Here is a 22442-nt window from a genome sequence, read left to right as displayed (position 1 = left end):
GGTCCCACGGTGAGGACTCCGACACGGACCGCAGTCCCAGACCGGCTAAGCGGGCTCGCTGGGAACTTCCCTCGACTTCATCACACTGCTCAGGGTCTCAGCATGAGGACTCTCTGGAGGATGAAGCGGAGGTTGCAGATCAGGGCTCTGATCCTGACGTTGCTCTCAATCTTGATACACCTGAAGGGGACGCCATAGTAAATGACCTTATAGCGTCCATCAACCAGGTGCTAGAACTTTCTCCTCCAACTCCACCGATAGAGGAGTCAGCTTCACAGCAGGAGAAACACCAATTTAGGTTTCCCAAACGTACATGGAGTGCTTTTTTCGATCACTCCAACTTCAGAGATGCGGTCCAGAAGCACCGAGCATTTCCGGACAAGCGCTTTACTAAGCGCCTTAATGACACACGTTACCCCTTCCCCCCTGACGTAGTTAAGGGTTGGGCTCAGTGTCCCAAGGTGGATCCTCCAGTCTCTAGACTGGCGGCTAGATCCATAGTAGCAGTGGCAGATGGTTCATCGCTCAAGGATGCCACTGACAGGCAAATAGAGCTCCTGATGAAATCCATCTATGAAGCCATAGGCGCGTCTTTTGCTCCGGCATTCGCAGCCGTATGGGCACTCCAAGCTATCTCAGCTTGTCTGTCTGAGATTAATGCAGTCACACGTGCCTCTACTCCGCAGGTTGTGTCTTTGACCTCTCAGGCGTCGGCTTTTTCGTCCTACGCCATCAACGCCGTCCTGGACTCTGCGAGCCGTACAGCGGTAGCATCTGCCAATTCGGTGGCAGTCCGCAGGGCCATGTGGCTACGCGAATGGAAGGCAGATTCTGCTTCCAAGAAGTTCTTAACCGGTTTGCCATTTTCTGGCGACCATCTGTTTGGCGAGCAATTGGATGGAATTATTAAACAATCCAAGGGAAAGGACTCGTCCTTGCCCCAGTCCAAACCAAACAGACCTCAGCAACGAAAGATACAACCGAGGTTTCGGTCCTTTCGGCCCTCAGCCAGGTCCCATTTCTCCACGTCCAACAGGCCACAGAAGGGCCAGAGGAACTCTGATTCATGGCGGTCTAAGTCACGTCCTAAAAAGACCGCCGGAGGAACCGCCCCCAAGGCGGCCTCCTCATGACTTTCGGCCTCCCCAAACCGCATCCTCGGTCGGTGGCAGGCTCTCCCGCTTTTGCGACGCCTGGTTGCCACATGTCCAAGACCGATGGGTGAGAGACATTCTGTCTCACAGTTACAGGATAGAGCTCAGCTCTCGTCCTCCGACTCGTTTCTTCAGAACATCTCCGCCCCCCGAGCGAGCCGATGCACTTTTTCAGGTGGTGGACACTCTGAAGGCAGAAGGAGTGGTGATCCCCGTTCCCCTTCAAGAATGTGGTCGCGGCTTTTACTCCAACTTGTTTGTGGTGCCAAAAAAGGACGGATCATTCTGTCCCGTTCTGGACCTCAAACTGCTCAACAGACACGTGAAAACCAGACTGTTCCGGATGGAATCTCTCCGCTCCGTCATCGCCTCGATGTCCCAAGGAGACTTCCTAGCATCAATCGACATCAGGGATGCTTATCTCCACGTGCCGATTGCACCAGAGCATCAGCGCTTCCTGCGTTTCGCCATCGGAGACGAACACCTTCAGTTCGTGGCACTGCGTTTCGGCCTGGCGACAGCCCTACGGGTCTTCACCAAGGTCATGGCAACAGTGGTGGCGGTCCTACACTCTCAGGGACACTCGGTGATCCCTTACTTAGACGATCTTCTGGTCAAGGCACCCTCCCGGGTGGCATGCCAACACAGCCTGAACACTGCTCTGGAGACTCTCCAGAGGTTCGGGTGGATCATCAATTTCCCAAAGTCAAAATTGACACCGACCCAATCGCTAACTTACCTCGGGATGGAGTTTCATACTCTCTCAGCGATAGTGAAGCTACCGCTGGACAAACAGCGTTCACTACAGACAGGGGTGCAATCTCTCCTTCGAGCCCAGTCACACCCCTTGAGGCGCCTCATGCACTTCCTAGGGAAGATGGTGGCAGCAATGGAGGCAGTTCCCTTTGCGCAGTTTCATCTGCGTCCACTCCAATGGGACATTCTCCGCAAATGGGACAGGAGGTCGACGTCCCTCGACAGGAACGTCTCCCTTTCTCGGGCAGCCAAAACCTCTCTTCAGTGGTGGCTTCTTCCCACTTCTTTGTCGAAGGGAAAATCCTTCCTGCCCCCATCCTGGGCTGTGGTCACGACGGACGCGAGTCTGTCAGGGTGGGGAGCGGTCTTCCTCCACCACAGGGCTCAGGGAACCTGGACTCTGACAGAGTCCTCCCTTCAGATCAATGTTCTGGAGATAAGGGCAGTGTATCTAGCCCTAAAGGCGTTCCAGCTGTGGCTGGAGGGCAGGAAGATCCGAATTCAGTCGGACAACGCCACGGCGGTGGCGTACATCAACCACCAAGGCGGCACACGCAGTCGTCAAGCCTTCCAAGAAGTTCGGCGGATTCTGCTGTGGGCGGAAGCCACAGCCTCCACCATCTCCGCAGTTCACATCCCGGGCGTAGAAAACTGGGAAGGAGACTTTCTCAGTCGCCAGGGCATGGACGCAGGGGAATGGTCTCTTCACCCGGACGTGTTTCAAGAGATCTGTTGCCGCTGGGGAACGCCGGACGTCGACCTAATGGCGTCCCGGCACAACAACAAAGTCCCGGCATTCATGGCACGGTCTCAAGATCACAGAGCTCTGGCGGCAGACGCATTAGTTCAGGATTGGTCGCAGTTTCGACTGCCTTATGTATTTCCTCCTCTGGCACTGCTGCCCAGAGTGTTACGCAAGATCAGGTCCGACTGCCGCCGCGCCATCCTCATCGCCCCAGACTGGCCGAGGAGGTCGTGGTACCCGGATCTGTGGCATCTCACGGTAGGTCAACCGTGGGCACTACCAGACCGACCAGACTTGCTGTCTCAAGGGCCATTTTTCCATCTGAATTCTGCGGCCCTCAACCTGACTGTGTGGCCATTGAGTCCTGGATCCTAGCGTCCTCAGGGTTATCTCAAGAGGTCATTGCCACTGAGACAGGCCAGGAAACCAACGTCCGCCAAGATCTACCACAGGACGTGGAAGATCTTCTTATCCTGGTGCTCTGATCAGGGTTTTACTCCCTGGCCGTTTGCCTTGCCCACTTTTCTGTCTTTCCTTCAATCCGGAATGGACAAGGGTTTGTCTCTCGGCTCTCTCAAGGGACAGGTATCGGCGCTTTCCGTGTTTTTTCAAAAGCGTCTAGCCAGGCTTCCGCAGGTACGCACGTTCCTGCAGGGGGTTTGCCACATAGTCCCACCTTACAAGCGTCCGCTAGAACCCTGGGATCTTAACAGGGTGCTAACGGCTCTTCAGAAACCACCTTTCGAGCCGATTCGGGATGTCTCTCTATCACGCCTTTCGCAGAAGGTGGTCTTCCTAGTGGCAGTCACATCACTTCGGAGAGTGTCTGAGCTAGCAGCGCTGTCATGCAAAGCCCCCTTCCTGGTGTTTCACCAGGATAAGGTGGTTCTGCGTCCGGTCCCGGAATTTCTCCCTAAGGTGGTATCCCCTTTTCATCTCAATCAGGATATCTCCTTACCTTCTTTTTGCCCTAATCCAGTTCACCAATGTGAAAAGGATTTGCACTTGTTAGATCTCGTGAGAGCACTCAGGCTCTACATTTCTCGAACGCGCCCCTGCGCCGTTCTGATGCGCTCTTTGTCCTTGTCGCTGGCCAGCGTAAGGGGTCGCAGGCTTCCAAGTCAACCTTGGCTCGGTGGATCAAGGAACCGATTCTTGAAGCCTACCGTTCGTCTGCGCTTCCGATTCCTTCAGGGCTGAAAGCCCATTCTACCAGAGCCGTAGGTGCGTCCTGGGCATTGCGGCACCAGGCTACGGCTCAGCAGGTGTGTCAGGCGGCTACCTGGTCGAGTCTGCACACTTTCACGAAACACTATCAGGTGCATGCCTATGCTTCGGCAGATGCCAGCCTAGGTAGGCGAGTCCTTCAGGCGGCGGTTGCCCACCTGTAAGAGGGGGCCGTTTTACGGCTCTTTTTATCGAGGTATTCTTTTACCCACCCAGGGACTGCTTTTGGACGTCCCAATTGTCTGGGTCTCCCAATGGAGCGACAAAGAAGAAGGGAATTTTGTTTACTTACCGTAAATTCCTTTTCTTCTAGCTCCTATTGGGAGACCCAGCACCCGCCCCTGTTCCCTTCGGGCTGTTGTTCTTTTGTGTACACATGTTGTTCATGTTGAATTGTTCTTTGGTTCATGGTTTCAGTTCTCCGAACATCCTTCGGATTGAGTTTACCTTAGACCAATTTATAAGTTTCCTCCTTCCTGCTTTGGCACCAAAACTGATGGGCCCATGATGCACGGGAGGGTGTATAGGCAGAGGGGAGGGGTTACACTTTTTAAAGTGTAATACTTTGTGTGGCCTCCGGAGGCAGAAGCTATACACCCAATTGTCTGGGTCTCCCAATAGGAGCTAGAAGAAAAGGAATTTACGGTAAATAAACAAAATTCCCTTTTTTTTCTCCAGTCAAAGATCCAATCTCCAAACTGAAGGTATGATTTGATTCACTGTCCTAGAGCCAATATAGCACTGCCTTTACTTTATATGTGGAAAAACCTGCTGGTTGGTTCCCTTTAAGGCTAGTTTCACACTTGCGTTGAACGGTATCCGTTGCATTGCGTTGTGTGACGGATGCAACGGATGTGTTGCATATAGTGGCACAACCGATGCTGCAAAACAACGGAATCCGTTTTGATTTTTTTTTTTTTTACAGTTTTACCAGCGGCAGACTATTGTGAACGATCAGCTGAATCAGCTGATCGCTCCCAGTAGCCGGCCGCCGGGTGATCAGCTGATCGCTCCCTGCAGCCGGCCGCCGGGTGATCAGCTGATCGCTCCCTGCAGCCGGCCGCCGGGTGATCAGCTTATCGCTCCCTGCAGCCGGCCGCCGGGTGATCAGCTGATCGCTCCCTGCAGCCGGCCGCCGAGTGATCAGCTGAGCGCTGTCACTTGCCGGCCGCCGGGTGATCAGCTGATCGCTCCCTGCAGCTGGCCGCCGGGTGATCAGCTGAGAGCTGTCACTTGCCGGCGCCCGGGCATGCCGGCGGCCGGGCATGCCAGCAGGCGGGCGCTCAGCTGAGCGCTGTCACTTGCCGGCGCCCGGGCATGCCGGCGGGCGGGCGCGCAGCTGAGCGCTGTCACTTGCCGGCGGCCGGGCATGCCGGCGGCCGGTCGCTCAGCTGAGCGCTGGACGTTCGGCCACCGCGAGCCAAAATAAAGTTTGTGATTTAAAGAAAAAAAGCATGCGCAGTGAAATCCAGAGGATTCCGCTGCTCAAAACAACGTTACATGCTGCGTTCCTCCCGCTGGGCGGAAGCAACGGAGCGTCGCCCAGCGGAAGCAACGCAGGTCCTTTTCGTACAATCCGTCAACCATACAAGTCTATGGTAAACAGCGGAATCCGTTAACGGATTCCGCTGTTTCCAAAAGGGCGGATTGTAACGGAAGGAAAACAACGCAAGTGTGAAAGTACCCTAAGACCTTCATTTATATCATATTACCACTTCAAAGGTGAATTCACAGGCAACAAATTTGTCACACAACTTTAAGTTCCAGTCATTTGTAATGCCTGGCCAATCCTAATGAATGGAAAGTCCTAGAAATCGCTACAATAAATTTTCTGTGTGTAACTGTTAACCCCTTCACAACATCCACTGACATGTACGGTGCCGCAAGTCCCGATCACCATGCTGCATTGCATAGTAACCGAGTTAAGATTGCTGCTGTGTCTGACAGCAGACCATCGCTGCGCTTCGCCCTGGGGGTCTGTTATACCCCCTTCCCATCCCTGCATTGGTGATCACTGTGATTGGCTGTGCACAATTGACCAGCCAATCACAGTATTTTACAATTAATTTTGGTTTTGGTTGTGCTCTGAGACCGCACCAATCACAGCAGTCAAAACGCATAGGGTGATTGTGGAGTCACTCATGTTTATTAACCCTTGGTTATTGACCAATCTTTGCCAAGAGGCTTAATTTAAGAAGCTGATTGCCGCTCTGTACGCCATCTTTACCTCAGAGCTGGTGTGCCGAGTAGATTTGTATACCTCCTGTGTGCTGGCCAGGTTAGATACGATCCTACTCCTGGTTCTCCGGTCTCCTACGATCTCTGTGCTGTCGGTGTGACCTGTTTGTGATTATCACGACAAAACAATTACTGATCTCGGAGAGACCAGCCAGAGAAAACACTGCCGGCAGCCAAGAAAGGCGCTCAACACAGTGAAATCCTAGATGCATTGCCCCCTGGGAAGTATGCAAATCAAAAAGGTCTGTGGAGCCTCTGTTAGGAGTCTCGACACGGAAAATAGCCAGCTCCCACATGGCCAGAATCCTACGCCACACTGATGAGGGGCAATACCCTGAAACAGCTGTCTGTGAATTGATACCTGGCCTTGATATTTCCCTTGTCCTATCTTTAAACTCGTCGGGAGTTGGTTATTGACTAAAAGGGCCACTTAATATGGTGGTTATGATGGTCTCCTAAAAAGAGCCACTCCTTGGCTAGGTCCTTCCCGGAGGGATATCTGGCTATTTTCCATGTCGAGACTCCTAACAGAGGCTCCACGGACCTTTTTGATCTGTTTGTGATCACAGCAGTTTCTAAATTCATGTTCCAGACCCGCACCCCACCCCGAATCCCCTCCACTCCCCAATAGCATTTTTTACTCACTATTTTTTTTCCCTTTTCTGTGTTTGGATCTCAATTTCATTTTGCTATGAGCATCCGTGCTTAATTTTTGGCTCAGTTTGGGGTTTTTTTTGCAACACTAATGTGTGCTTTCTGCTGATGCAGTGCTCTGATCAGTATTGCTGCTGATCAAAGTCTGCCCCATGGCACTTTTTTTTCCATAATTGAACCTGCAAAAAATGTGTACAGCCAAGAAAATAATGATATAAAATATAGTTTATTGATGCAATTAACAAAACATTAGAGGGAACCTGTCACCAGTTTTTTTCAGTATTCAAGCCAAAGAGGCACTCATGTTTTCGGCTCTGCCAGCAATGGGGCACAGAGAAGTGTGCCTGCGCGAGCCAGATATGACTCTGAGCAGGCACAAGATTCAGCCCAGCTACGTGGATGATGACTGAGGCATCATCCATGTCAATCATGAAAGGAGGACAGCAAAAGGAGGGACAGGAGCCGAAAAAGAGGACGCCCATCCGATCAGAATGATTCATTTACATACGTGATGGGAGATTTCTTCGGCGCTCTATTGGGAGACCCAGACGATTGGTGTATAGCTACTGCCTCCGGAGGCCACACAAAGCATTACACTAAAAAGTGTAAGGCCCCTCCCCTTCTGGCTATACACCCCCAGTGGGATCACTGGCTCACCAGTTTTCTGCTTTGTGCGAAGGAGGTCAGACATCCACGCATAGCTCCACTGTTTAGTCAGCAGTAGCTGCTGACTATATCGGATGGAAGAAAAGAGGGCCCATATAGGGCCCCCAGCATGCTCCCTTCTCACCCCGCTTGTGGTTTGTAAGGTTGAGGTACCTATTGCTGGTACGGCGGCTGGAGCCCACATGCTGTTTTCCTTCCACATCCCCCTGAGGGGCTCTGAGGAAGTGGGATCTTACCGGCCCCAAAGCCCTGAGGCCGGGCTCCATCCACAGACCCATTGAACCTGCTGGATACGGAGCTGGGTACCGTTCAGGGACATGGCCCTGCACCATTCAGGTACTCTGTGTCCCTGTACACACAGGCACAGCACACTCCAGACTTGCTGGGTGTGCTAGTGCGCCGGGGACAGTAAAGGGTTACAGTCACTGCAGCCTAGCTGAGTGACTTTATGTATGGGGAACTACCGCGCCGGACGCTCCGGGAGCGGCGGCGCGGCTGGGACTTGTAGTGCGCCGGGGACTTAGCGCCGACCGCGCTTTTACGGCGGCGGGGCTTATAAATCCAGTCCCCGGCTTTTGCGGCCTAGCTCCGCTTCGTTCCCGCCCCCACCCTGTCAATCAGGGTAGGGGAGAGACGCTGTACAATCAGCAGCGCCGAGGGCTGGAGCCTTATTTACATGCTCCAGCCCTCTCACTGGACACTGTGGGACGCCGGTTTCCCGCGCTGACTTGGGGGCACGCCCACGGCCCGCCCCTACTCACACGAGCTGGAGAAGGACGCCGGCAGCCATTCCTGCAGTCCGAGCTGAGAGATCGGACTCTGGGCAACCAGGCACAGGACTAGGGCGACCACACACCCGCTTATAGGCGGGCGGTAAGCGGCACCTGAAGTGCTGACCCCACTAAATACCGCAGTTGTCCATTTGTATTTTTATGCTTACACTGCATAGGTCGCTATTTTTGGCTATATGCCCTCTTAGATGGCGACACATCAGCAGCAGGAAAGCAGGGGTGCTAAGGCACAGGCTTTCTATGCTGCTTGTATTGCATGTACTGAAGTGTTCATGTGTATTTATGCTTGTATGCTATACACTGCACTGTACGGTCGCTAGTCTTGGCTATTTTCGCCTAGAATGACTAGACTACAGCAGCAGAAAAGCAGGGGTGCTGAGGCACAGGTTTTTTCTATGCTGCTTGTATTGCAGGGGTTGCAGTGTTCATTTGTACTTATGCTTGTATGCTATACATTGCACTGTATGGTCGATATTCTGGGCTATATTCCCCTAGATGGCTAGTCTATAGCAGCAGAAAAGCAGGGGTGCCAAGGCACAGGCTTTCTATGCTGCTTGTATTGCATGTGCTGCAGTGTTCATTTGTACTTTATGCTTGTATGCTATACATTGCATTGTACGGTCGCCATTCTTGGCTCTATGTCCTAGATGGCTAGTCGGCAGCAGCATATAAGCAACACAGGCTTTCGATGCTGTTTTTACTGCATGTGATACTGTTCCACGGCACTGAACCCCATTGTGTGCAATGCTCCCCTGGAGCACTTGGTCAGCCGGGGTCTCTACTAGACGTGGCCAAAGGAACCACCTGTCAACCCTGTCCAAGGACAGGGATGGAGTTGCAATGGGATAGAGACTTGCAGTCCGGACAGGCCATGGGCAATCTGGATCATTGCTCCCTGGCCACCCTCATTGGGAATAAAATCGGTGCTCCGGGGGGGGGTCCCAGGAGGCTCTCTGTATGATGAGGCAGACGTAGCTCATCAGGACTTTGATCCTGACAACGCTCTCAATCCGGATACACCGGATGGTGACGCCATAAGGAATGATCCTATAGCGTCCATCAATGGAATGTTGGATCTTTCTCCCTCAGCTCCCCCAGGGGAGGAGTCAGCTTTACAGCAGGAGAAGTCCCATTTCAGTAGCTCAAACGTATATTGAGTATTTTTCTGGCCACGCTGACTTCAGAGAAGCAGTCCAGGAACACCACGCTTACCAGATAAGCGTTTTCTCCAAACGTATTAAGGATACATGTTATCCTTTTCCCCCTGACGTGGTCAAGCGCGGGACCCAGGGTCCAAAGGTGGATTCTCCAATCTCCAGGCTTGCGGCTAGAGCTATAGTTGCAGTGGAGATGGGACTTCACTTAAAGATGCCAGACAGATGGACTCTGGTTGAAATCTGTCTATGAGGCTATCGGCGTGTCGCTTGCTCCGGCATTTACAGCCGTATGGGCACCCTAAGCTTTTCAGCTGTTCTTGCACAGCTGGTCTTGAGCATATGTACATTTGTGCCGCAGGGGCGTCCGTAACCTCGCAATGTCTGCATTGCGACTTACCCTATTAATGCTGTCCTGGAAGGACAGTCGAGGTTTCGGTCCTTCCCAAGCTCGGGCAGGTCCCAATTGTCCTCGTCCAAAAGAGCTGAAAAGCCTCAGAGGGGCTCAGTTTCCGGGGGCTCAATCACGCCCAAGGAAGGCAGCCGGAGGAACCGCTACCAAGGCGGTCTCCTCATGACTCTCAGCTCTCTCATCTCTCCGCATCCGCGGTTGATGGCAGACTCGCTCGCCTTTGGCGACATTTAGCTGCCACAGGTCACAGACCGGTGGGTGAGGGACATTGTGCCCACGTGCACAGGACAGAGTTCTGTTCTCGTCCTCCGACTCGATTCTTCAGAACGTCCCCACCTCCCCACCGAGCCGATGCTCTTCTGCAGGCAGAAGGAGTGGTAATCCCTGTTCCTCTTCAGGAACAAGACACGGTTTTCCTCCAATCTGGTTGTGGTGCCAAAAAAGGATGGCTCTTTCCGTTCCGTTCTGGACCTAAAACTGCTCAACAAGCACGTGGAGGCCAGGCGGTTCCGGATGAAACCCTCCGCTCCGTCATTGCCTCAATGTCTCAAGGATATTTCCTAGCATCAATAGACATCAAAGATGCTTATCTCCACGTGCCGATTGCTACAGAGCACCAATGTTTTCTATGTTTCGTGATGGGAGACGACCATCTTCAGTTCGTAGCTCTGCCATTCGGTCTGGCGACAGCCCCACGGGTGTTCACCAAGGTCATGGCGGCAGTGGTAGCAGTCTTGCACTCACAGGGACACTCTGTGATCCCTTACTTGGACGATCTACTTGTCAAGGCACCCTCTCAAGAGGCATGCCAACTCAGCCTGAATGTTGCGCTGGAGACTCTCCAGACGTTCGGGTGGATCATCGACTTCTCAAAGTCAAACCTGTCACCGACCCAATCACTAACGTATCTTGGCATGGAGTTTCATACCCTCTCAGCGCTAGTGAAGCTTCCGCTGGACAAGCAGCGGTCACTACAGACTGGGGTGCAGACTCTCCGTCAAGGTCAGTCGCACTCCTTAAGACGCCTCATGCACTTCCTCGGGAAGATGGTGGCGGCAATGGAGGCGGTTCCGTTTGCGCAGTTTCATCTGCGTCCTCTTTATTGGGACATTCTCCGCCAATGGGACGGGAAGTCAACATCCCTGAACAGGAAAGTATCCTTTTCACAGAAGGACTCTCTGCAATGGTGGCTTCTTCCCACCTCATTATCACAGGGAAGATCCTTCCTACCACCGTCTTGGGCGGTAGTCACGACAGACGCGAGTCGGTCAGGGTGGGGAGCAGTTTTTCTCCACCACAGGGCTCAGGGTACGTGGACTCAGCAGGAGTCCACCCTTCAGATCCATGTTCTGGAAATCAGAGCAGTGTATCTTGCCCTACTAGCCTTCCAGCAGTGGCTGGAAGGAAAGCAGATCCGAATTCAGTCGGACAACTCCACAGCGGTGGCATACATCAATCACCTAGGAGGGACACGCAGTCGGCAAGCCTTCCAGGAAGTCCGGCGGATTCTGATGTGGGTGGAAGCCACGGCCTCCACCGTATCCGCAGTTCACATCCCCGGCGTAGAAAACTGGGAAGCAGACTTCCTCAGCCGCCAGGGCATGGACGCAGGGGAATGGTCCCTTCACCCGGACGTGTTTCAGGAAATCTGTAGCCGCTGGGGAAGGCCGGACGTCGACCTAATGGCGTCCAGGCACAACAACAAGGTCCCAACCTTCATAGCACGGTCTCGCGATCACAGAGCTCTGGCGGCAGACGCCTTAGTGCAAGATTGGTCGCAGTTCCGGCTCCCTTATGTGTTTCCACCTCTGGCACTCTTGCCCAGAGTGCTACGCAAGATCAGATCCGACTGCAGCCGCGTCATACTCGTCGCCCCAGACTGGCCAAGGAGGGCGTGGTATCCGGATCTGTGGCATCTCACGGTCGGCCAACCGTCGGCACTACCAGACCGACCAGACTTACTGTCCCAAGGGCCGTTTTTCCATCGGAATTCTGCGGCCCTGAACCTGACTGTGTGGCCATTGAGTCCTGGATCCTAGGGTCTTCAGGATTATCCCAAGGGGTCGTTGCCACCATGAGACAGGCTAGGAAGCCCACGTCCGCTAAGATCTACCACAGAACGTGGAGGATATTCTTATCCTGGTGCTCTGCTCAGGGAGTGTCTCCCTGGCCTTTTGCATTGCCTACCTTTCTTTCTTTCCTGCAATCTGGGTTAGAAAAAGGTTTGTCGCTCGGCTCCCTTAAAGGGCAAGTCTCGGCGCTATCCGTCTTTTTTCAAAAGCGTCTAGCACGACTTCCTACGGTGCGCACGTTCCTGCAGGGGGTTTGTCATATTGTACCCCCGTACAAGCGGCCGTTAGGTCCATGGGATCTGAACAGGGTACTAGTTGCCCTCCAGAAGCCGCCCTTCGAGCCTCTGAGGGAGGTTTCACTTTCTAGACTATCACAGAAAGTGGCTTTTCTGGTAGCGATCACATCTCTTCGGAGAGTGTCTGAGCTAGCAGCGCTGTCATCCAAGGCTCCTTTCCTGGTCTTCCACCAGGACAAGGTAGTGCTGCGCCCCATTCAGGAGTTTCTCCCGAAGGTGGTATCCTCTTTTCATCTTAATCAGGATATCTCTTTGCCTTCTTTTTGTCCTCATGCAGTTCATCGGTATGAGAAGAATTTACATTTGTTAGATCTGGTGAGAGCACTCAGAATCTACATTTCCCGCACGGCGCCCCTGCGCCGCTCCGATGCACTCTTTGTCCTTGTCGCTGGTAAGCGCAAAGGGTCGCAGGCTTCCAAAGCCACCCTGGCTCGATGGATCAAAGAACCAATTCTTGAAGCCTACCGTTCTGCTGGGCTTCCGGTTCCATCAGGGCTGAAGGCCCATTCTACCAGAGCCGTGGGTGCATCCTGGGCATTACGACACCAGGCTTCGGCTCAACAGGTGTGCCAGGCAGCTACCTGGTCGAGTCTGCACACTTTCACCAAACATTATCAGGTGCATACCTATGCTTCGGCGGACGCCAGCCTAGGTAGAAGAGTCCTGCAGGCGGCAGTTGCCTCCCCGTAGGGGAGGGCTGTCTTGCAGCTCTAACATGAGGTATTTCTTTACCCACCCAGGGACAGCTTTTGGACGTCCCAATCGTCTGGGTCTCCCAATAGAGCGCCGAAGAAGAAGGGAATTTTGTTACTTACCGTAAATTCCTTTTCTTCTAGCTCTTATTGGGAGACCCAGCACCCGCCCTGTTGTCCTTCGGGATTTTTGGTTTGTTTGCGGGTACACATGTTGTTCATGTTGAACGGTTTTTCAGTTCTCCGATGTTACTCGGAGTGAATTTGTTTAACCAAGTTATTGGCTTTCCTCCTTCTTGCTTTTGCACTAAAACTGGTGAGCCAGTGATCCCACTGGGGGTGTATAGCCAGAAGGGGAGGGGCCTTACACTTTTTAGTGTAATGCTTTGTGTGGCCTCCGGAGGCAGTAGCTATACACCAATCGTCTGGGTCTCCCAATAAGAGCTAGAAGAAAAGGAATTTACGGTAAGTAACAAAATTCCCTTCTTTATAAAGGTATTTGTGGGGTCTGCAAGGGGAGTCAGGGCATAAGGTGCACCTTCATAGAATGCAGCCAAGGAGCTGCATATGGTGCTACTTGTTGAATACTGAAAAAACTTGTGACAGGTTCCTTTAAAACTTGTATATATATAAAAAAAAGGTATATTAACATGGGGGCGATACAAGAGGGCGATAAAATCAAGCAGAAGACATTAGGTAGTATAAAAGTTGTGTGAGAAGTAGGCAGTGTAAAATTATGCCTATGCAATACAATCGTGCTAATAATACGCTGTGATGGACAGGTATAGGGAAAACAAGATAAGACTGCTGAAGCAGAAGAAAAAGTATGAGTTCAACAACAATAATGTATTCATACCCATAAGGAGCTCTGCTGGATTGGTGCCAAGCCCCGACCTGCGTTTCGGTGTGAGCCTTCATCAACCCTGATGACGTCTCACACCGAAACGTGCGTTGGAGCTTGAGTCCCCTGTCCGGGGAAAAAAATTGTATGGATATGGTGCACAAACTACTAGATAAAGGTTATTACTTGTACGTAGATAACTTTTACATGAGCACCACACTAAAGTCTCTCTCTGCCAGAGGTACAGTTACATACGGCACCATGCAAAAAAAAATCAGAGTTGCCTTCCTATACCACTAATCAAGCAGCTGCTGAGAAAGGGTGACATCAGAGCTCAATGCAGTGACAACATTCTTATGGTCAAGTATAAGGACAAGAGGCATATCCGTATCTCCACCGACCGCAATACATCTCAACAATATTATGTTCATAGAAAGAAAAACTCCTAAAATCATGTTTAATAATATTCATTAAAAACTGTGAATCTATTATAAGAGAGAAAAATGACCACCTTTATGTAAGTAAAAACCTATGAGAAAGTATGATAAAGCAAAATTAAATTATAAACATATACAAATACAAAGAGCACAGAAAATAGACTAGCCCTAATAGGCTGTAGTCGACCCTACCTAGTTCCTTCTCAAATGACGCTCCCGCTCACCATTGACCAGCCCTCCTGGAGCCTACGTTGCTCTGAGATCCAGATATGTGTCATATCACAAAATTTTCTCCAAATTTCTGATATTTTCACAAGTAAACTCAAAAAATGTAGTCCTAAATTTACCACTATCATGAAGTACAACATGTGACTAAAAACACAGTCTCACAATCACTGAGATCCGTTGAAGCTTTCCACAGTTATTTCATAGAGTGACATTGGTCAAAATTGAAAGATTGAAAAAAATTGTCTGGGTCATGAAGAGGAAAACAGGCTGGGGGTAAAGGGGCTAGCTAAGGAGACATTTGTGCTTTAAATGAGAATAGTCAATTGATGGCTATAATTACTTTTCTATGGTGGTGTACCGTCTGGTATAATGTGAGTGCTCACACCGAAGGGTGGGTGTAACACCGGGGCACAGGGGACTTGCATTTAATGCATAAGTCCAGTGCTGAAATAAAACAAATCCAGAATGGATCTCTAACTACCTCCATCCCAAAGCCAAAAATAGTAAAATACTTTATCAGGAATAAGTAGAAAACCCTAAAGACCCTAATAGTGAGGGCAATTTTATATTATTTGCTTTTTTTTTTCTAAGTATTAGTTTTCCTTTAGGTCCACACTTAAAGGGAAACTGTCATCAGATTTGGGGCCTATAAGCTGTGGCCACCACCAGTGGGCTCTTATATACAGCGTTTTAACATGCTGTATAAGAGCCCAGGCCGCTGTGTAGAACGTAAAAATCACTTTATAATACTCACCTAAACGGTCTCTGCGGTGGAGTTGGGTCATGAGTGTCTTCGTTCTCTGGTGCCAGCGCCTCCTCTTTCGGCCATCTTTGTCATCCTTCTTCTGAAGCCGGAGTGCATGACGCGTCCTACGTCATACACATTCACCGGCATTGAGATCCTGCGGAGCCACATTTTGATCTGCCCTGAGCAGGGCAGATCAAAGTATTGTAGTGAGCCTGCGTGGGACCGGCGAGTGTGTATGACGTAGGACGCGTAATGCACCCCGGCTTCAAAAGGAGGATGAAGGTGGCTGAAAGAGGAGGTGACAGCACCCGGAGAACAGAAACGTCCATATGACCCAACTCCACCGCAGCGACCATTTAGGTAAGTATTATAAAGTGATTTTTACGTTCTATATAGCGGCCTGGGTTCTTATATACAGCATGTTAGAATGCTGTATATAAGAACCCACTAGTGGTGGCCGCAGCTTATAGTCACCAAATCTGGTGACCGGTTCCCTTTAAGCTGTTTCCACTGTAGAATGGAGCAAGACTAATTCACAGCAGATTCTGAAAAAAAAAAAAAATTTGGAAGATAAACCTCTGCACAGCTGAAGCAGTGGATTATCTAACACAATGAGCTTCCAGTAATCCACAGCTTTTTTTTAGTGAGAATTTCTGAGTAGTAATGAACATTCTGTGGCTTTTAAAATGTCTCCATTTCATTACTTCACTCTGATATATTCCGGGACACGTGAAGGCAGTATAATATAGAACTTCAGCGAGTTCTGTCAGCATTTAGAGCAAAAATACGATGGAGCTGTATGCGGGTTGTTTTTTTTTTATTTACGGTCAGGCTATGTTCACACACTAAATCTTTTGCTGTATTTTTTGAGCATTTTTGAGGTCCCAAAGATGCACCTAAATGCATGTATTTCCTTCTCCCAGCAAAATCTATGGCATTTCTGTTTTGCTGTCCACACTGAGCATCTTTTTTTGGCTGCATTTTTGAAGATGCAGCATGTCAATTCTTTTTGCTTTTTTTTGCCAGCGTTTTAGCCCTTCCAGTCAATGGATTTGACTTAAAAAAAACAAAACGCATTGGGCAAAATGCGGTTAAAATGGAGCAAAAAAAACGCATGCGTTTTTTATGCGCTTTAGCCGCGGGTGCGGTTTTTGGGGCCAAAAATGCTGCATCGTTGTAGTTAAGTAAAGATGCAGTGTGTGAACATAGCCTAATTGCCATAGCCATCTGTGGCACATACAACGTTTATATTACTTTTTATTTCTTTTTCTGGGGTGAGATAGTGGTATGGATTGTTTAAATAATTTCATAGCTTGGGTGACCAAACTTTCACAGATGCAGCGATATCAGGGTTTTTTTTTCTTTTCGGTAAAAGTGATTTTTTTTTAGGTTTGTTTTTTTTTGTCTTGTTTTTTTTCTTACATATTTTGTTTACTTTAGTCACCCAAGGTAACTAACCTGTAATAATTTGATCAATACACTTCAATATTTTTAGTATTACAGTATACTTGCACGTTACTGATTTCCTATGAATACCAGCTGCAGGCTGAGCTTCATAGGTGTACAAACTGGAGTCCTCAGCAGGTCCGTGGCTTCAATGGTAATACAAGCAGAGCATATCCCAGATCTAACCAGTTAGATGCCGTGGTCAGCCACTGACAGAGGCATCTAAGGGGGTTAAACAGCACATCGCTCCATACATACTTACCTGACATCCGTCGTTCATGTATAGCGGATGTCTTAAAAAAATAACATTATATCTAGCTGCACAAAGCACCCTTAAAGAGGTTGTCCACTACTTGGATAATCAATCGGTGGCGGCTTCCTCCTCCCTGCCCTCAGACGCTTGAGCAGAAAGTCAGCGCAGCACTAACTTCCTGCTCAAATGTCCAAAGGCGGGGAGAGAAACGCCGGAAGCCGATAGATTGTGGGGCTCGTATATCATAACAGTATCACACGGGCCCCAGGAACGCGGCTTTAGATATCGCTGGAACCACTGCTGCATCGAATAGGAGTATAGGCTTATTTATTTTTACGGGGGCGAACAAGGGGAATGAGAAGGAGTTGTCCAAGCAGTGCACAATCCCTTTAAAATGTGGGTTTGTTGTTTTTTTTTTTTTTTTTTTTTTACAAATAAACTGTTTCTAAAAGCAATATAAGAAGGCTTCCTTTGCTATAAAAGTCTTAGGCCATATTACTGCTACTACACAACAAGATTAATTGTCCTCTGGTGCCATTGGTGTCGTAAATCGTTGTCGGGAATCTTTAATCTACTGATTTACTTAGGTGACTGAGGCAATTTTTTATCACTTTCTCATTGGTTTGATGCCAACGTTTTGCTGTCACTATAGTCATTGTACTATTATTGCTGATAACCTTATCAACATTAGAGAATTTTGATGAGTTTGCTATTTATTTTTATTTTTTGCTCGAAGGCACAAAAGTTGACCTGACTTATTTATGTGTTCGCAAATATTGGTTAGTCTGGAAAAGTAAACCTACGCTTCGTATATGTGTATATATATATATATATATATATATATATATATATATATATATATATATGTGTGTGTGTGTATATATGTATGTATATGTGTGTGTGTGTGTGTGTGCTGTATATATAATATTTATATATAGTCAGCATGATTGGTTGATTATGCGATTATCCCCCTTGTCCTTTTCCAATTCTAGGGTCAGAAGGTATCCTTCTACAAGCGTGCTCAGATTCTTGTAGGAGACACCTGGGGGGTGTTGGAAGGACAGAATGATGGCTGCTTCCATGACATTGATAAAATAACCATGTTCGCCGACTACAGGATTCCTCAAGCTCTAGTCCATTTTGGTACGATGAGATATTCAGACGATCTTCTGAAAAAGCTGAAAGAGGGTTTGTATAATTTTTCTGTAGTATGCTCAGTATAGACTTGCTTATTTAAATGACAAAGTATAAATTTAGTTTCATGTGTGAATGATAGTCGAGGGCAGGCAAAAAGAACGGTAAAATAAACTCTCTAGTCTGACTCTTCATTTTAACTTTGGGAGACTCTTGGATACCAATTTTCTGATACTTAACCCCTTCACGACCTAGGACGTACTAGTATATCCTAAATCATGTCGGGGTAATCACCGCCGGATGCTGCGGTGAGCCGGTGATGATCCCTGCATGTCTGCTGTTTTGAGCAGCAGACATGTGTGGCTAATAGGCTAGGACACACCCGTGCCTGTTAACCGCTTAGATGTCACAGCTTGATTTAAATAGCCACGGCAGTGAACACGCCTTTCCCCTCCGCCATTGGAGGCTTTGCGAAAAAAAAAAGTAAAACCAAAAAGTTTTTTAAAAAAAACAAAAACTCAAAGTTCAAATCACACCCCATTCTCCCCATTGAAAATTCGACAATAAAAAATATACACGTATTTGGTATCGCCGCTTTCAGAAATGCCCGATCTATCAAAATATAAAATGAATTAACCTGATCGGTACACAGTATAGTGGCAAAAAAATTCCAAATGCCAAAGTTACATTTTTTGGTTGTCACAAATTTTGCGCAAAATGCAATAACAGGCAATCATAATGGGGAATCTGCACACAAATGGTACCATTAAAAACATCAGCTCAAGATGCAAAAATTAGGCTGTCACTGAACCCCCATATCCAGAAAAATGAGAACGCTACGGGTCTCGGAAAAGGACGCAAAAAAGTGTGCCACTTTTTTGGGATAAATGTCAGATTTTTTTTCACCCCTTAGATAAAAGATAAAAGTAAATCTATACATGTTTGGTATCTACGGCCTCGCACCGACCTGAGGCATCACGACTCATCAGTTTTACAATATAGTGAACACGGAGAATAATATATCCCAAAAACAATCGTGCCATCACACTATATATGCAATTTTCCGCACTTGCAATTTATTTTCAGTTTTCCAGTACAGATATTGTACAGTTTATGGAAAAACTTATGGTTTCATTTAGAAGTACAACTCGTCCTGCAAAAAACAAGCGTTCATATGGCAAGATTGATGGAAAAATAAAAAGTTAAGGCTCTCGGACAAAGGGGAGCAAAAACCAGAAAATCACCTGGTCGAGGAGGGGTTCAAGTAATTGAAAGCTACACGGTATTGAAAGACGTTTACAACACCTCTTGCCATTGATTAGACTTGCATGCTTTTGGATTGTTATGTTGAAAATAATTGTGTAATTGGAGGCAATGATTAATACTTTTCATACGTGCTAAACAGGTAGGAATAGTAGGCGATCAAAGCCAGGATAACAAACTGGATAGGTACGACGTACCTGGGACACATGTGCCATGTGCTGACATCAGCTGCCTTTACTCGTAGTACTGGCTTGTGTACTAGCAAGTCGTTTCTTATTGACTAGGATTTTGTTAGTTGGTGACCATGATCTGATCGGTCTTGTGCCCAAATACTCATACTTACATATATTCCAATTTAATTTTAGGTTGGCTATTCTGTAATGGAGATTGTGACGAGATGGAGATCCGAGGTTGCTCAATCTGGGCTGTTGAACTGGTTTGTGACCACCTACGGGAGTTGTTTCAGAAGAATGAAGAGAAAATGAGCAATGAAATCAATCCTGTCCTGATTGATCATTTTCTCTGGGATTATGCCCGAGATTATCGGGAAGACATTAAGGATGTTCCTTTTCACAGGGTTAGGTGTATTTACTATTAAATTGCTAAAGTAAAAAAAGGCTTACTAAATTTAGACTTAATCACCCTGTAGTCATGCACTTGTTAATTGATCTGAAACTTAATTGCACCTTAAACAGCTTGCAGTGAAAAATCTGTATTCCAATTTGACATGAAGCTTGAAATCTAGCAGGACATAAGCAAACTAGAGATTCCTCCCCCCCACCCACCAAAATATCCACTCAGGGGTCCAATGTTTCAGTCCTAGCAGTTTATAAATAAGCTGCTTGTAAACTTCTTAGTACAGCCAACGGGCATTGTGAGGTTTTTTAACGTTATAATGCCAATAACCGTGTCCAGTCAGCAAATTAGGGAATGTAGCTGCATCTTTTACCACTGTCTTCCATTAAGTTTGGGCTCCAAGAGTGGCATTTCGGTGCAAACTCTGGATATCTAGGCCATAAAGGCTAGGAGGTCTCAGTGGTGACAGTAGAAATGCACAAGTGGCGCCTCCTATGGCCAGCATTCTTTGTCATTAACACATGGAGTGTCTCTGCTCCACAATGCGTACACTATATGCAGATTCGTACCATGGTGAAGTGCCGGTTTTCATCAGTTATGGCTCTTTTACACCTGAAAGTCCTGCCTGGTGAGCATCATAAACAGTTGTGAGAAGTTGAGCATTTTCTCCCCGGTCTGTACCTTCTGTGCCATGTGCAAGAGCTCTCTCTACAATAGGGCATGCAATGGAGTATGCCACAGTCTTATTTCCTTACAGATTTTCCTCCAGAGCCAAAATCCTTTTTGCACATCTGTGTAACAATCAAAGCCACGCATAGGTGCAGTTTGGACCATAGCAGGCTATAGGCTCCCATTCATCTGTGTAATCGGGACCTGAAATCCTGCCATATGCATGAGGTCGAAGTGTTGAGATTGATTTTCGGGGCACCTACTTAGATTAGTCTACTGGCTTGCTGGCATTTTTGATATCTGTACTCTTTTCAATATATTTCATCACTGTATACACCCGATTCAACCCAACTTGTGCCGACTTTTCTGTTGTCCGGTTCTCTGTCTAAATGTTCTTGGGATTTTTTTGTGTGTATTTTTCTTTCAATCTATGAATTTAGTACTGAATTGTTAATGGATGGACTGAATAAAATCAATATCATAGATTTATAATGGTGTTTTCATTTTTTGTGTGTAGTTCGTAAATTTATAGACCTTTTATATATTTTCTAATAAAATAACCAACTCCCAGGGAAATTATTTTTAAAGCACCACTCCAGCATTTTTTTTTTTTTTTCAATTGCACCACTGAAGTGGTGCTTTAAATTTAAGTCCCCTGCCCCTGTTTTATACCCACCTGCCGCTTTTTTCATCTGTTTCCAGTGTCACTCCTGTTGGTCTTCGGTGAATTGTGACCTGCTGGCAGTTTCAGGGTTTCATGGAGCACACTGGAGGTCACAACTCAGTACATCTCTATGAGAGCATTTTTCTGGCCTTGTTCTGGATTTCATACAGATGCATTGAGCGCGTGTGATGTAACGTCTGACTTTCAGCTAATCAGAAGTTACAGTCACAAGATGGTGCCATGGTAAAAGGTGAAACCACCAGAAGGTGAGTATATGATGGGGCAGGGGGCTTACATTTAAAGCACCACTCCAGCATAAAAAAACGCTTGAGTGGGGCTTTAAATGCAATAACAGATTTGTTGATTTGTGGCTATAGTTACAGAATAATATTATAGCTACAGTTGGGAAAATAAGCTATGAGTAAGGACATGTAGTCCAAAACGCGTAAGCGTCTTCTATAAAAGTGCACCTTGTATGGTTTTATGACTTCCATTTCTTTGGAATTTTTAAAGTATATGGAATAAAGTTGGTTTTAATTATACTTCAACCAGAAGAGATGCTGCATTTTTTTTCTCCACAAATATGTCCTTTGGATTGCCTGGTATCCTTCCTTGCACCGCCCGGCCTTAATTGGATTCAGAGAAGCACATGAAAGGAGACTGGGTGAATTGATAAAAAAGCACTGTTTTCTACATGAGTGAGGAAAATAAGTATTTAATACATTGCCAATTTTGCAAGTTTTCTCACCTACAAAGGATGGAGAGGTCTGTAATTTTTATTAGAGGTACACTTCAACTGTGACAGAATAAAAAAAAATCCAGAAAATCACATTGTATGATTTTTTTAAATAATTAATTTACATTTTATTGCATGATATAAGTATTTGATCAACTAGCAAGAATTCTGGCTCTCACAGACCTGTTATTTTTTTGTTTTAGAAGCCCTACTACTCTGCACTCATTACCTGTATAAAAGACACCTGTACACACAATCAATCACCTTCCAACCTCTCCACCATGGACAAGACTAAAGAGCTGTCTAAGGGTATGTGCGCACGTTGCTTTTTACCTGCTTTTTTGCTGCTTTTTTGCTGCTTTTTTGCTGCTTTTTCTTCTGCACGGTTTAATGCCAAAATGGATGTGTTCTTCTATTCAAGCAAAGTCTATGGGAATTTGGGTTTCTTGTTCACACTATGTTGTTCAAAATGCTGCCTTTTTGTGGCAGAACTTTGGTCAAAAACTCAGCTTTGCAGTGCAAAACCCAAATGGCAAAAACAATTGACATGTTGCTTCTTTGAAAAGCTGAGTTTTTGACCAAAGTTCTGC

General features: G+C 47.6%; 1 protein-coding gene across 3 annotated transcripts in view; it reads left to right on the top strand.

Moving 5' to 3' along the window:
• QNG1 (Q-nucleotide N-glycosylase 1) overlaps nt 1-20937 on the top strand; it is a 54833-nt gene extending 33896 nt beyond the window's left edge. For all 3 annotated transcript variants that reach the window (XM_075317636.1, XM_075317637.1, XM_075317638.1), the window contains exons 4-5: nt 17803-17998; nt 19573-20937. In XM_075317636.1, coding sequence (XP_075173751.1) covers nt 17803-17998; nt 19573-19805 — 429 coding nt within the window. In that variant the 3' untranslated portion in view covers nt 19806-20937. The remainder of the gene's footprint in view (nt 1-17802; nt 17999-19572) is intronic.
• The last annotated feature ends 1505 nt before the right edge of the window (nt 20938-22442 follow it).

Source organism: Anomaloglossus baeobatrachus, chromosome 7, assembly GCF_048569485.1.
Source record: "Anomaloglossus baeobatrachus isolate aAnoBae1 chromosome 7, aAnoBae1.hap1, whole genome shotgun sequence".
NCBI classification, from domain to species: Eukaryota; Metazoa; Chordata; class Amphibia; order Anura; family Aromobatidae; genus Anomaloglossus; species Anomaloglossus baeobatrachus.
Note: the sequence above shows the minus strand (reverse complement) of the source record. Positions and strands in the feature narration are given on the sequence as shown.